Source organism: Pipistrellus hanaki, assembly GCF_964339955.1.
Source record: "Pipistrellus hanaki genome assembly, chromosome: 7".
Lineage (NCBI taxonomy): Eukaryota > Metazoa > Chordata > Mammalia > Chiroptera > Vespertilionidae > Pipistrellus > Pipistrellus hanaki.
This window is the reverse complement of record NC_140509.1, coordinates 48,721,056-48,734,441: the sequence shown is the minus strand read 5'-3', so window position 1 is coordinate 48,734,441 and position 13,386 is coordinate 48,721,056. Positions and strand designations below refer to the sequence as shown.

At 34.4% G+C, this 13,386-nt stretch overlaps 1 protein-coding gene across 5 annotated transcripts in view; it reads left to right on the top strand.

Annotated features, from left to right (window-relative positions):
* Nucleotides 1–11,460, top strand: part of USP45 (ubiquitin specific peptidase 45) — a 54,340-nt gene extending 42,880 nt beyond the window's left edge. For 2 of the 5 annotated variants that reach the window (XM_084889366.1, XM_084889365.1), the window contains exons 16-18: nucleotides 2,889–2,975; nucleotides 6,217–6,370; nucleotides 7,540–11,456. In XM_084889366.1, coding sequence (XP_084745492.1) covers nucleotides 2,889–2,975; nucleotides 6,217–6,370; nucleotides 7,540–7,670 — 372 coding nt within the window. In that variant the 3' untranslated portion in view covers nucleotides 7,671–11,456. Of the gene's footprint in view, nucleotides 1–2,888; nucleotides 2,976–6,216; nucleotides 6,371–7,539 lie in introns of all 5 variants that reach the window. The other 3 variants (XR_014795464.1, XR_014795465.1, XM_084889367.1) reach the window with 3 other exon arrangements.
* The last annotated feature ends 1,926 nt before the right edge of the window (nucleotides 11,461–13,386 follow it).

Genomic DNA, 13,386 nt, shown 5'->3' with positions numbered 1-13,386 from the left:
TCCATAGGTGTACGATTTTAGTCCAGTTTCTTCCTGCAGCTCCCACACCCCTTCCTTTCTCTCTGAGTGCATCTCCCTACCTCAGCGCTTTGCGGCTCCCCCTGATCTGTGAGCCTCTCTCCTTCTTTCTAGTTGTAGATTTCCCACTCAGCCAGCTTTCCTGTGGTTTTGGATGATATCCGTTCTGTCTTTTAGTTGTTATTTTGAAATTATTGTGCAGTTTAGGCGCTTACCTAGGCCGCCATCTTGGTTGATCTCCAGATGATTTTTTAAAATTGTATGAAACAAGTTATCAAAAGACTAAAAGAAAACTTAAATACCAACCTGACTTCTGTTTGGGAAGGTTTTCTAAGTATAAAACTCAGGAAAGAAATTTCAAGGAAAAAGATTGGAAGCTTTGATCATATACTAGTATATCTGCAACATTTCAGGTGGGCCATAGATGGGCAAGAAGAGATTTTCCTCTACACTTTCATCCTATTCAAAGAAAGATTATGTTAAGCTCTTGATTTTCTATAGCCAGGATTCTAGAAACTTAACAGAAATGAAATGGCCCTGTAGAGCAGGTGTATCATTTCTCCCTCCAACAGAATGCCTGATGGCAGGTGGTTGTCTGCAGTGACTGTGTGAGCAAAGAGGTCATGCCAGATCTGAGAAGCTAATTGCATGATGTGCCAGTTGTTTAATATGTGGTCATTGTATCCCTATTTAGAAACAAGGTACAGAAAGAATTCATGCCTTAAAAGGAAATATTTACAGACTTCTTGGTCCTTTCTTGCTCTCAGGCTAAATGTAATGTTAGCAAAGCACATTCTCATTCCCAGGACTGGGAATTTTAGGGAGCAGGATCTAGACAATGTCTCTGTTTCTAGTATTTTATTGTCTTTGAAAGCCTATTTCTCTGTAGTAACTTCAGAGCTGTATATGAAACATCCACAGCACTGAAAGGAGAGAGGGCTTTGTCATAAATATGGCAAACGATTAGCATTGTAAATATGTAAATAGCTCTTAAAAATCAAAAATAAAAATATCAAGACCTTATTAGAAAAATGGTAAAGAACATGAATTGACAGTTCGTAGAAAAAGCAAAGATTCCAAGAAAATATGAAGAAAAAGTCCATCCTTTCCAGGAAAACAAATGCAAAATAAAATGACAGCAGAATTCTTTTTTTAACCTGTTCAAATTGGCCCAGATGTGGTTGTGTTAAGGATGAAGCGAGATATAGGCATTTTCTTGTTCCAACAGTGGGAGTGTAAGTTGGATACACCTAGAAAGTAATTTAATAATATAGTTCAAGGATATTAAGGGATGTTTTGAATAAAACATTTTGAACAAAAGTATTACTTTTGACTAAGTAATTCCATTTCTAAGAACCTATTCCAAGGAAATGGAGATAAACGTAAAAATTTGTATCTTGGTCATTATAGATCGTGCCAGCTGTGAGGCCTGGCACAGTTGTTCAATATGCAGGATATCATATTTATATCTTAATGACATGGGAAAAATACTTATCATACTCAGTTAAAAGAAAAAATTTTAAAAAGACAGGAGGCTGCATATGCCCAAATATAAGCCAAGGTATTTTCCAAAACTCATCCCCTAGAAAAGAAGATTAAAGATAGTTACTAGATTTATTGGGGTAGATACCACATAAATATTCCAATAACTATGTTGTATACCTCAAACTAATATAATATTGTATGTCTACTGTTAAGTTAAAAAAAAAGAGAGATTCATCTTAAATTAAAGCCCTTTATAGAGTCTTTCATATTATGGGGCAGTTTTTCAACAGCAACATACTATCTGGGGAGGTCACGTTAGCCTGAAAGGGTCTCTGGCAGTGTTGGTATTGAATGCTTATGGAGGTCATCTGATGAGAAAAAACAAGGCCAAAAAATTGAAAACAGATTAAATAATTATTCCTGGGGCATGACCTCATAATTTCACATCAGATATCAGGTTAAGTCTTCTAGACATCACTTGAAGATACAAATCAGGAAGTTGGTATATTTTGGTCAAAAAATAAGTTTTTTTTCTTTTAAAATTATGCCCTTGGAGTAAGTCATGAAAGTTTTGCATGGAAAGTTGTATTGGTTAGTTTTTGTCTACTCATATAATTCAGATTTCTGCATTTTCTGATTCCAATAGTTTCTATTTGTGGGTTTCCTCTCCAATACCTTTGACAGTAGTATATCAGCTAGTTTTTAACTGTCATTAAATAGTGCAAAGTGTGCATTTTTTCAAGTACTGCCTTTAAGAATTAAAAATAGAGAAAGGAGTAGAGCTTATTTGACAACATGAAGGTTCACTTTGATTTATATAATATATAACATTTACTTTTATTGATAAAATGATTAAAGTATTGAAATTCAGGCTTTTTGTTTTAAGGATTAAATATCACTGAATTTTAAAACAGAAAAGGATCTAATCTAAACCATTTATACCCATTTTCTGCCTTGATGTAGATGAGGTAGCCTAGAGTCAAATTAGGTGTTAAGTCAGGGCTAGGACACCAGGCCTCTGACTCTTCAGCTGAATATCTTTTGAAATAGCTTATGAAATAGCTTAGTTTTTATCACATTGAATTTATTTTAGTGTTGAAAAGCCACAATTTATTTTTCTCCAAGTGTTGAAAAGCCATAGTGAAAATATTTATTCCCATATTGTTTATACTAAAAATATGCATAAAAATATATTTGCAATAACAGTTCATGAAACCTAATTAAAAGTTAAAAATTTAGTCATATATCAATTTTGGACTATTCATTAATCATGTTTTTATAGCTATGAAAAAAAAATAGGATTCCCCTTTTTAGTTTTAATTAACAAACACTAATTTAGATTGAGTTTGTCACATTAAATTTTTTTTTATTTTTGGTCTTTTTAGGCTGGATCAACTCTTCGCAAAGTAAGCAGACATGTAGATTTTCCAGTTGTACTTGATTTAGCACCATTCTGTTCTGCTAATTGTAAGGTGCAGTATATTATTAAAATATTTAATTGACTTGCAAATAATATGCTTAAAGTATTCTATGATTGTTTGTTGTGCCATACTTTTCTTTCTTTTATTAAAAAACTAAGCTCCTGTTCATGATTACTGGTTAGCAGTCTAAGTTTTATGGTATATAAGAGAATACTTATTGAACTTAATATTTTTAATATATTGATCAATCAAAACAAAAATATACATTTTTGACAATAAGATTTTATGATTAGGTAAAGCAACAAAAACAAAAACGTCTTAAATGCAATTTTTCAGTGAATCCAGTTCATCTGTGGAATATCAGCACTATCTGTCTGTTATTAACACTCAGTATTAGAATTTGATAATGCCTTAAAAAATAAGACTTAACAAGCTCTGTATCAAATTTATGAAAACATATTTTTGAAAGTACCTATTATGGAGAATTTCCAACACATAGAGAATTAGACAAGACAGACAATGAACCTCTCGCACCCATCACCTCGGCTTAAAACTTCAGATACATGGCCAGTCCTGCCCCATCCACAAACTCATCTACCAACCCTATATTATTGTATTTTAAAGCATCATTTGATTCATAAATATTTCACTATATATTTCTAAAAGATAAGAATCACTCCTCCTTTTTAACATAACCACAATACCGCTTTTACACTAAACCAAATAAACAATTTCTTCATATCATCTAGAGCCTATATTTCTAATTATATTGTAAATAAAAAATAAAAAATCTTAAATGAATTCCTATCCAACTAAAGACTACACATTATAATTGGATAATGTCTTTTAGTCTCTTTTAATATACAGTTCCCTCTCTCCCATCTCTCTTCCCTTCTCTTCCCTCTTTGTAATTTATTTGTTGAAGAAACTAGACCATCTTTCATGTAGTTTCCCAAAATTTAGATTTTAATGACTATTCCTCTATCCTCTTTATTTATTTATTTATTTATTTATTTATTTATTTTTTATTTTTATTTTTTGTTTAAAATATATTTTATTGATTTTTTACAGAGAGGAAGAGAGAGGGATAGAGAGTTAGAAACATCGATGAGAGAGAATCATTGATCAGCTGCCTCCTGCACACCCCCTACTGGGGATGTGCCCGCAACCAGGGTACATGCCCTTGACCGGAATCAAACCTGGGACCTTGCAGTCCGCAGACCGACGCTCTACCGCTGAGCCAAACTGGTCTCGGCTTTATTTATTTTTTAAATATGTATTTTTTATTGATTTCAGAGAGGAAGGGACAGGGTGAGAGAGATAGAAACATCAATGATGAGAGAGAATCATTGATTGACTGCCTCCTGCATGCCCCCTACTGGGGATCAAGCCTGCATCCCGGACATGTGCCTTTGACTGGGATCGAACCAGAGACCCTTTAGTCAGCAGGCTGATGCTCTATTCATTGAACCAAACTGGCCAGGGCTCTCCTCTTTTTTTTTTTTACTACAAGTAGGCAGTTGAATAGTTGGATCTGGAGAAGCTTGAACAGATTCAGGTTTGGTATTTCTTATTTATTTTTTTCTGGCAAGTCTATTTCATGGGGAGTATTTAGTCAGGTGGCCCAGAATGACAATTATATTTTTGTGATAGTGGCCAATGATGCTCAATGTTAGATTATGAGTTCATTAAGAATTACAGAATGGTGATATTCTAATTTTCTCATTCCTTCTTCATTAACTAGATAACCTTTATATAAAGAGGTATTCCAGCCAAAGCCGGTTTGGCTCAGTGGATAGAGTGTCGGTCTGCGGACTGAAAGGTCCCAGGTTCGATTCCGGTCAAGGGCATGTACCTTGGTTGCAGGCACATCCCCGGTAGAGGGTGTGCAAGAGGCAGCTGGTCGATGTTTCTCTCTCATCGACGTTTCTAGCTCTCTATCTCTCTCCCTTTCTCTCTGTTAAAAAAAAAAAATCAATAAAATATATTAAAAAAAAAAAAAAAAGAGGTATTCCTTTCATCTATTTAGTCATCTTATGGTATAGTTCTTATAGAAAAGACAGGGTAAATCCTCAGTTCTTTTCCTGTCTCCCTTTTAAACTAATTTTCAGAATAATGAATTCACTAGAATTCTTAAACTGTGATTAATTTATCATTATGAGTTCATGGTTTTAAACACATCAGATAAGTTTTAATTTACTACATTTTTCTTTTATTCATGCTCTAATATATTTGTCTAATTGTTGGCTACTGAAAGCCACTTCAAATTGGCTTCTGGGTATTTTTTTACCTAACCCTTGTGGTTCCTCTCTGAGTGACTATGCCACCAACTGGATATATTCTTCACTTGCTTAATTTTTTTATTTTGATTTTTAGGGACTTTTTTTAAATTTAAAATTTTCAAATTTTATTTCATAATTACATAAAATAATTACACAGTTCCAAAGTCAAATGTATCAAATGTACAAAGCAAAGTAAATTTAAACAAGTGTAGCTTTTCTCCATCTGTTCCATCTGTTTCTTCCCTCCCTTTCTAGATAACCATTGTTAAATTTCTCCTGTTAAGTAACCATAACTTATAATATGTTTTTTTTTTTCCTATTCTTACCATTACATTCTGGAGATTATTTCAAAGCAGTATTTAGAGATAGTCTGCATTCCACTTTTAAAGCAGCATAACACTCTGTTATATGGATGCATCATAGTTTATTCAACCAGTCCCCAATTAATAGACATTTAGACCTATTCCAATTTTTGATAGTACAAATAATTATGCAATTAGTCATGTGGTGCATATCTTTTTACATTTTGCTTATGTACCTGTGAGAGAGAATCCTAGAAACAGAATTGATAAAGCCAAGAGTAACACATGTTGGGTAGTTGGATTTTAATTAGTTGAATAAGAATTCATTTAAGATTTCTTATTTTTCATTTACGATATAATTAGAAATATAGACTCTAGATGACATGAAGAAATTGTTTACTTGGTTTAGTGTGAAAGTGGAATTGTGGTTATGTTAAAAAGTAATTTAGCTTGGTAACATTAAGTATGCCAGCATAGAGGCTGGACCCCTTTCCATTCCCACCTGCAGGTGTGTGAGTTCTCTTCCCCACAGCCCACCCAGCAGAGGCTGTTGTGAAGCATTTGTGTTTTGTCAGTGTAATATGTGCAGAAAAGTATCTCAGTGTATTTTTAATGTGCTATTTTCTTATGTTAAGCAGGATGTACATTTGACTTAATTTTCCTTATAATAGCATTTCACTAACATTACTAACTTACTTTTGTCTGAAGAACGTAAGTGCGGGAGAGAAAGTTCTCTACGGCCTGTACGGCATAGTGGAACATAATGGCTCAATGCAAGGAGGCCACTACACTGCGTATGTGAAAGTGAGAACCCCCTCTAGGAAGTTATTGGAACAGATTACTGGAAAGAAAAGTGTACCTGGTATGTTATCCTAAGTTTACTTTTATTCTTAAAAACGAAAGAATTTATTCTTTCTTTCCTGGAAGAGATAAGTTATTTCATGGATGACTCATGTGGACTCACTTTATTAGTGTGTGAGAAATACACTTAAGAGTACTAGATAATCTTAAAGAATCTTAAATATCCTAAGACTGTGCCCTTCTAGGTGATGTAAAGTGGCACCATTTTTCAAGGTGTTACGTCATGTACTGCGGTGAGGTGGCATTTTATTTAATAACTAGTGGCCTGATGCACGAAATTTGTGCACGTGGGGGGGGGGGTGTCCCTCAGCTCGGCCTGCACTCTCTCTTGTCTGGAACCCCTTTGGGAATGTCCAACTGCTGATTTAGGCTCGATCCCACAGGGATCCCTGGAGGATTGGCCTAAACCAGCAGTCAGACATTCCTCTCACAATCCAGGACCCCTGGCTCCTAACCGCTTACTTGTCTACCTGCCTGATTGCCCCAACCACTCTGCCTGCTGGCCTGCTCATCCCCAACAGCCCCCTCCCCCCTGTTCTGCTTGCCCCCAACTGCCCCCCTTGCCAGCCTACTCGCCCCCAACAGCCCCCTGCCCCCAATTGCCTCCCCTATCAGCCTTGTTGCCTCCAACTGCCCCTCTCCCCACACCAGATGGTCACCCCCAACTGTGCCTCTGCTGGCCTGGTTGCTTCTCACGGACCCCCTGCTGACATGGTCGCCTTAAGCAGCCTGCTGTTCAGTCACTAAACCCCCTGCCAGCCTGGTGATAGGCAGCCACCTTTGTGAGGGTGTGATAGTCAATTTGCATATTACCTCTTTATTATATAGGATAACAAAATTTCTGAAGACACCAGTTCTCAGGATATAGTTGGAGTTGAAATTTTGCTAACTTTGCTTATGGATCAGCAAACTAACTTTGTTTTTTATCTCTTTTAGTGAAAATTATTTTCCTGAAATAATAAATATTTACAAGGCTATCTAATATTTCACTAGATTTTTCAAGTAAAATGATACTATTATTAATGCTTTAAAGAGTTAGTTCATTTAGGAAGAATAGACTTATGCAGTAAGATCTAACACTAAATAAATCTAGTTTGTGATATGTTATTACTTATAATATAAAGAAAAAACACACTTATTGTAAAATTATACTTCTTTTTGTTTTGCTAGGTTTGAAAGAACCAGATAGTGAATCGGCAGGCCAGTGGTTCCATGTCAGTGACACTCGTGTGCAGGAGGTTCCAGAAGCAAGAGCACTTAGTGCACAAGCGTACCTGCTTTTCTATGAAAGAATATTTTAACTAGTTGTTAATTATTAAGGTTAATGATTATTTAGATTACTTTTGTTTAAATGTTGTAATGATAGATAGCTATAATATGCACTGTGCCTTTGTAGTTTATTCTCTCCTATAGGAATAGCATGTCCCTCAAATGCTCTTGGACATTTTTACTATTTGGGTGAATCCTTTTAAAGTAACTTAAATTTAGTCAGTGCTTTCAAATTTATATTTTTTAAACAAATATAAACACATGTTTTAAAATGTTCTGGAACAAAACTAGAATTTACAGTAGTAGAGGAAATTCCTTTATGATGTCGCCTATTATTACAGACATTCATAAATGATGCTGGCTAAGTCGGATCCTTCCTTAAAACTGTTATCCAGCCCTGGCCGGGTGCTTGGTGGGCTGGAGCATCATCCCATACACCAAAAGACTGAGAGTTCGATTCCTGGTCAGGCACATACCTAGGTTATAGCATCGATACCCGTTTGGGGTGCATACCAGAGGCAGCCGATCAATGTTTATTTCTTTTTCTCTCCCTCTCTCTCTAAAATCAATAAAAAACACAATAACAAAACAAAAGTGTTACCCAAATGTGAGTCACATACCAACTTTCTGATATATATGTATCTCTTGTGCCATTATTTACTTATAATTTTTAACCTTAGTTTTTAACTGTAGCCCCGTTTATGTGCTAGTTTTATTTTCTCTAATAAACTTAAAATAAATATATAACTATAAAATAAAAATTGTTCATTCATGTAGCAATTCACTCAAAATCATCTCAGGACTATCCAGTGGTATATGTATGTTGCTGTATGGGAAACATTGCTATTACATACATTTACACAGTTGGCATAGTGATCTTTTCATATTTTGTATGATTTCAGACATAAAAAGGTATCACTGTAACTTAAATAATATGAATTTACAATCAATATATTGATTAGCTTACAGCTTTGCTGTTTTGAGAACAAGAAAAATATTGAAATATTTTATCTACATATTATTTGTAACCTATTAGTGGAGTTGCAAGTGATTAGCCAAGGTCAAAGTATAATTATAGATAATTGTTACATTCAGAATTGATAAATAGAAGTTGTTAATCCATATGAGATCATAGGATATTTTTGAAATATAAATTACCTAATTAAAATTGTAAATGATAATTATATTCTTATTATATTTAACAGGGTAGTATGATACATTTATAATTTTGTAGATCAGTAAACATAAATCATGGTATTAGGGTTTTGTGGTCACTTTGTATTCAGCAAACATCATTAATAAGTTCAACTGAGTAAAGCTTTTAATGGGGCATGAAGTTGGCATTTCTGATTTTCTTTTTAAATAATTAAATAATAGTAAAGAAATGATAGTTTTCCCCCTATAATACAAATTAAGCTGTCAAAATGTGGCATGAAAATATTACTACTGCTTGGGCTTAAATTTTAAAAAATAATTGCAATTTTGGTGTCACTTGATTGAGTCAAAATACATAATTGCATACTAATCATTAGTGCCAACAAATGATACTACAGGAAGGTGCTGGATAAGTGCCTACTCCCAGTTAGTTCTTCTTTTGGGAAGTGAGGAAAAGAATAGTGGCTGGAGATCATTGTGGAAGTATTTAACCAAGGCATTGGTTCTTTTTAATGTGTGAGTATATAACATTATCAGAGTTACCAGTGCTGCCTTTTGATACATGGATGAATGGAATTGTGATAATATATAAAATGCAGAACTTAAAAAATTGTCATGGCACAAATTCTATTTTTAAGCTGTTGTAATTTTAATAGTATTTTTCTTGATTTTTAACAGTAAAATGATGGGAAATATATCTTTATATTATATGTTAATCTGCAAACTCAGGTTGTTAGTCTTATAAAAGGTAGTTTAAACAGTGTTTAAATTAGTATTTCTGTTTAATTGTAATTAATTAACATTGAAGAAATCAGTAGCAGAGCAGTGAATTTTTTTGAGAAATACTAGTTAAATCTCTATCCGTGTCAGCCAACTTGGTAATGACAATTACCATCCACTCCCCCAAATGTAAATATTGTCACCTAATTTTGTTCCTGGAAACGATACTACTACGAGGCTTGCATTTTCCATTGGATGGTCACCTGCTTCTTGTATCATTGATAGAAGAAAGAGAGGGAAGCACGAAGAAAGGTAGATAAGGAAGGGAAGGGAGAGGAAGAGAGGAAAGGAAAGAAGGAGAGAGAATTCTTTTCTGTTGCCCTTTGGCTTATCCCTTACACAGCTAAAGTCAGAGATGGTGAGTGATAGTTAAGGCCCAGAATCAAGGAAAGTGCCTACTTCCTCCTTTCATTGATAGGATGCCAAGAAATACATCAGTGCTGTATTTATCAAATGGATATTTTAAGTTTTATTCTGAGTACCAGTGACAACTGATTTTTCATTGAGTGAGTGAGACATTGTAGCTGCAGAACATTACTTTGAACTGAAGTACTGTGGTAATTTTTATGCTTAACTTCACATTTATTCATTATGTATATATTTATTGAACATCCACTGTGGATCAGGCACCTTGCTGACACAATTTTAACATATTTTAAAATGGAGAGACCTATATAGGTTTTAGACATTATCTCATAAGTAACATACAAATAGAATACTTTTATTTCCATTTCCATAATGTTAAATGAGCTAATTCTAAAATCTACTTTTTATGGTCTAGAATTTATGAATGCTTTTCCATGTCTGTTGATAATGGAATAAATTTAATTTTGAAACCTAATAATTTTCTAATCATAGCTCTTGTAAAAAGAGAAAGTATTTTAAGTTATACATGGGTCTGCATTAACATTTTTGTTTTTATTTTGAATATTTCCAAAGCACATTTGTAGGGGTACAAGACTATGAAGCTATTATATTAGCGATAGTTTCCAGATGACCTCAGGAAACAGTACAAATAAGTGAGAATGTTTACAGATCTTCAAAATACCAACTATAAGTGCTTAGCCTAATGAATTTAATAAGTTAAACAGGTATTTTACTAGCTTTATTTAGAAACTGGTTTAGAAGGTATGTCTAATCCCAATTTCCCCTATTTTTTCCATATTTAAAATAAAATTTCGATTGTGCCAATTACATGAATATTTTTGACAACCATGTATGTGTCTATAGTTAAGATTTTGTCATTTAATATTTTTAAACCTGAAGTGAAGACCGCCTTTTGGGTGACCAAGGGAGTTGGTAGTTGGTGTCAGTTCTAAGGGTAGTAAGCTGATATCTGTTTTATTTTAAATTTGCCAACAGAGCTATTTTGCAATATAATATTTAGTAGCTCTTAGCTTGCATGTGACTTTACTCAGAGATTTTATACAATAGCTAAATAAAATTTCCTGAGGGTTAAGCTGTATAATGTATCACTTTTATTTTTTGTAGTATAAAATAACATCCTGCCTACATTTCTTAAATTCATATTCATAATTTATTTATCTGCATATTACCTGATATATAAGCCTAAACCAAATATGTTATGTGCAATAAAATTGAGCATCTATATATAGTGTATAAAGAAATACTATTTTTAGATATTTAAAATGTATTGGTTAATGTGAAAATTCATCAATTCAAATCTATTTAAAGATGGATAACTATATTTTTAATTTTGAGTAGCCTTGGGTAATATATCATTCCTACGGTTTTATCTTTACTTTTTTTTTTTGCAGTGTTTTTAGAAAACAACTAACTTATTGAGTATTACTTTGATGTTCCTGTATAAGCATGCATAATAAATATTAAATTCTTATTTACTTTATACTTCAAGATTGGTCCTGGAGTTTTTTGCAATGCACATTACTGAGTAGAATATCTTACCTATCAACATTATATTTACTTACTTAGCTAAATTCAAATATTCTTTGTATTTTAGAAATTCTTGGTTTCAGAATAAAGTATCTTAAATGATACTTTTACTCAGATTTCATTGTCTACCAAAGGTGAGTCTTCATCCTTTCAGATGTTTCTGGAAATGTTTGTGTTATTTAGGCAGGATAATAAATTAGGTAATATTTTGTTTAACTGTGTTTTACCTTTTTTGGGTCATATAGCTCTTTGAGATTATGAGGAAAGTTATAGTCCATCTTTCATTTGTTTAATAACTTAGTATTTATTGAATACCTGCTGTGTAGTAGGCATTGGGAATATACCACTAAACACAGGAGATAGAAATCCCAAGAAGGGAGGTAGTAGACATCCTAAGAAATGAAGGGTAAGGAAAAGATATATCAAATGGCAAATGATGTGGAGAAAATTCAAGCAATATTACCCATAAAGCCATATAGGAATTAAGGTCCGGCTAACCCGGAAGGGAACTGAGTGTTGGGAAGAGGAGGGCTTTAACTGGGGAGCCCTCTCCTAGAAGATGGGAAGGAAAATTCTCAAAAAAATATATGCAGATTTCCATATGTAATTTTAGAGGTTCACGAGTTCCCTGAAAAATGTATTTTCATACATTTTTAAAGTTGCACTCAAGCAGAAATATCCAAAATGTTTGTATTCCCATTGATATGTAGATAGGCTGCTTATGCCACATTAGCAAATAACCAAACATCCCAGTGGCTTCACACAACAGAAGTTTATTTCTCACCCCGGAGTTCACTGTGAGTCTTGGCAATTGTAAAGGCACCTATTTTCCAACTGGTGACCGTAATCCAGGCTGATTGTGGCTCTTACCATTTCAACACCAGGCCTCACACTCTGGCAGGGAAAGTGAGCATTAAAATGTCTTGCACCAACGATTAAATTCTTCATCTTGGAGGTGTCTCCAAACAACCACTGGCCAGAAGCAGTCACAAGTCTCTGCCTAATTGCAAGTAGGGATGGGGTAGGAAAAAGTAGGTCTTCCATGGGTTCAGGAAAAAAGTATGGGAAGAGTCACTAAATACTCAGCTCTTCTTTCTACACATGGAACATGGTGACTCCATTTTTATGGGGTATAGCCCCAAAGTCGCATCCAGCCTGGCCGGTGTGCTCAGTGGCCGAGCTTTGACCCATGAACCAAAAGGTCACAGGTTCGGATCCTGGTCAGGGCACATGGCCCAGGTTGCAGGCTGGATCCTCAAAGCGGGGGCGGGGGGTTTGCAGGAGGCAGCTGAACAATGATGTTTCTCATCGATCTTTCTATTTCTTTCCCTTTCTCAAAATCAAAACATATTAAAAAAAACAAACACAAAGTCCCATCCAGGCAGTTTTATTTGCTAAGTTCAGGTGCTTTAGGGAAGCTACCTCTGTTCTGGATGTTGTTTCCACTGGTCTGGAGACCCAGAAACCAAAAGGGTATGCTCTGTTTTCCCATATACTTTCTGTGCAGGGGTGGAACATGACCACAATAAATATTCTCACTCAGACGGGGAAGAACAGAAATGTTATCAGGGTCTCTTACTCTGGTTCTGGGGAAGGTCCATTTTTGTTCACTAAGAATTCCCTTCTCCATTGTTCTCTTTGATTCCATATTCCACCTTCTGGAAGGATCAGTTTTTATTCTCCTCCTTGACTATATCTAAATGGCAGTTTGAGGAATATGCTGTCCTTGGGAAATACATAGCTTTACTAGTAATTCAGTCTATTTCCTAGATAATTGGGGAAGTTGTTTTTTCATGTTTTTTTTTTTTAATATACATTTTATTGATTTTTTTACAGAGAGGAAGGGAGAGGGATAGAAATCCAGAAACATCGATGAGAAAGAAACATTGACCAGCTGCC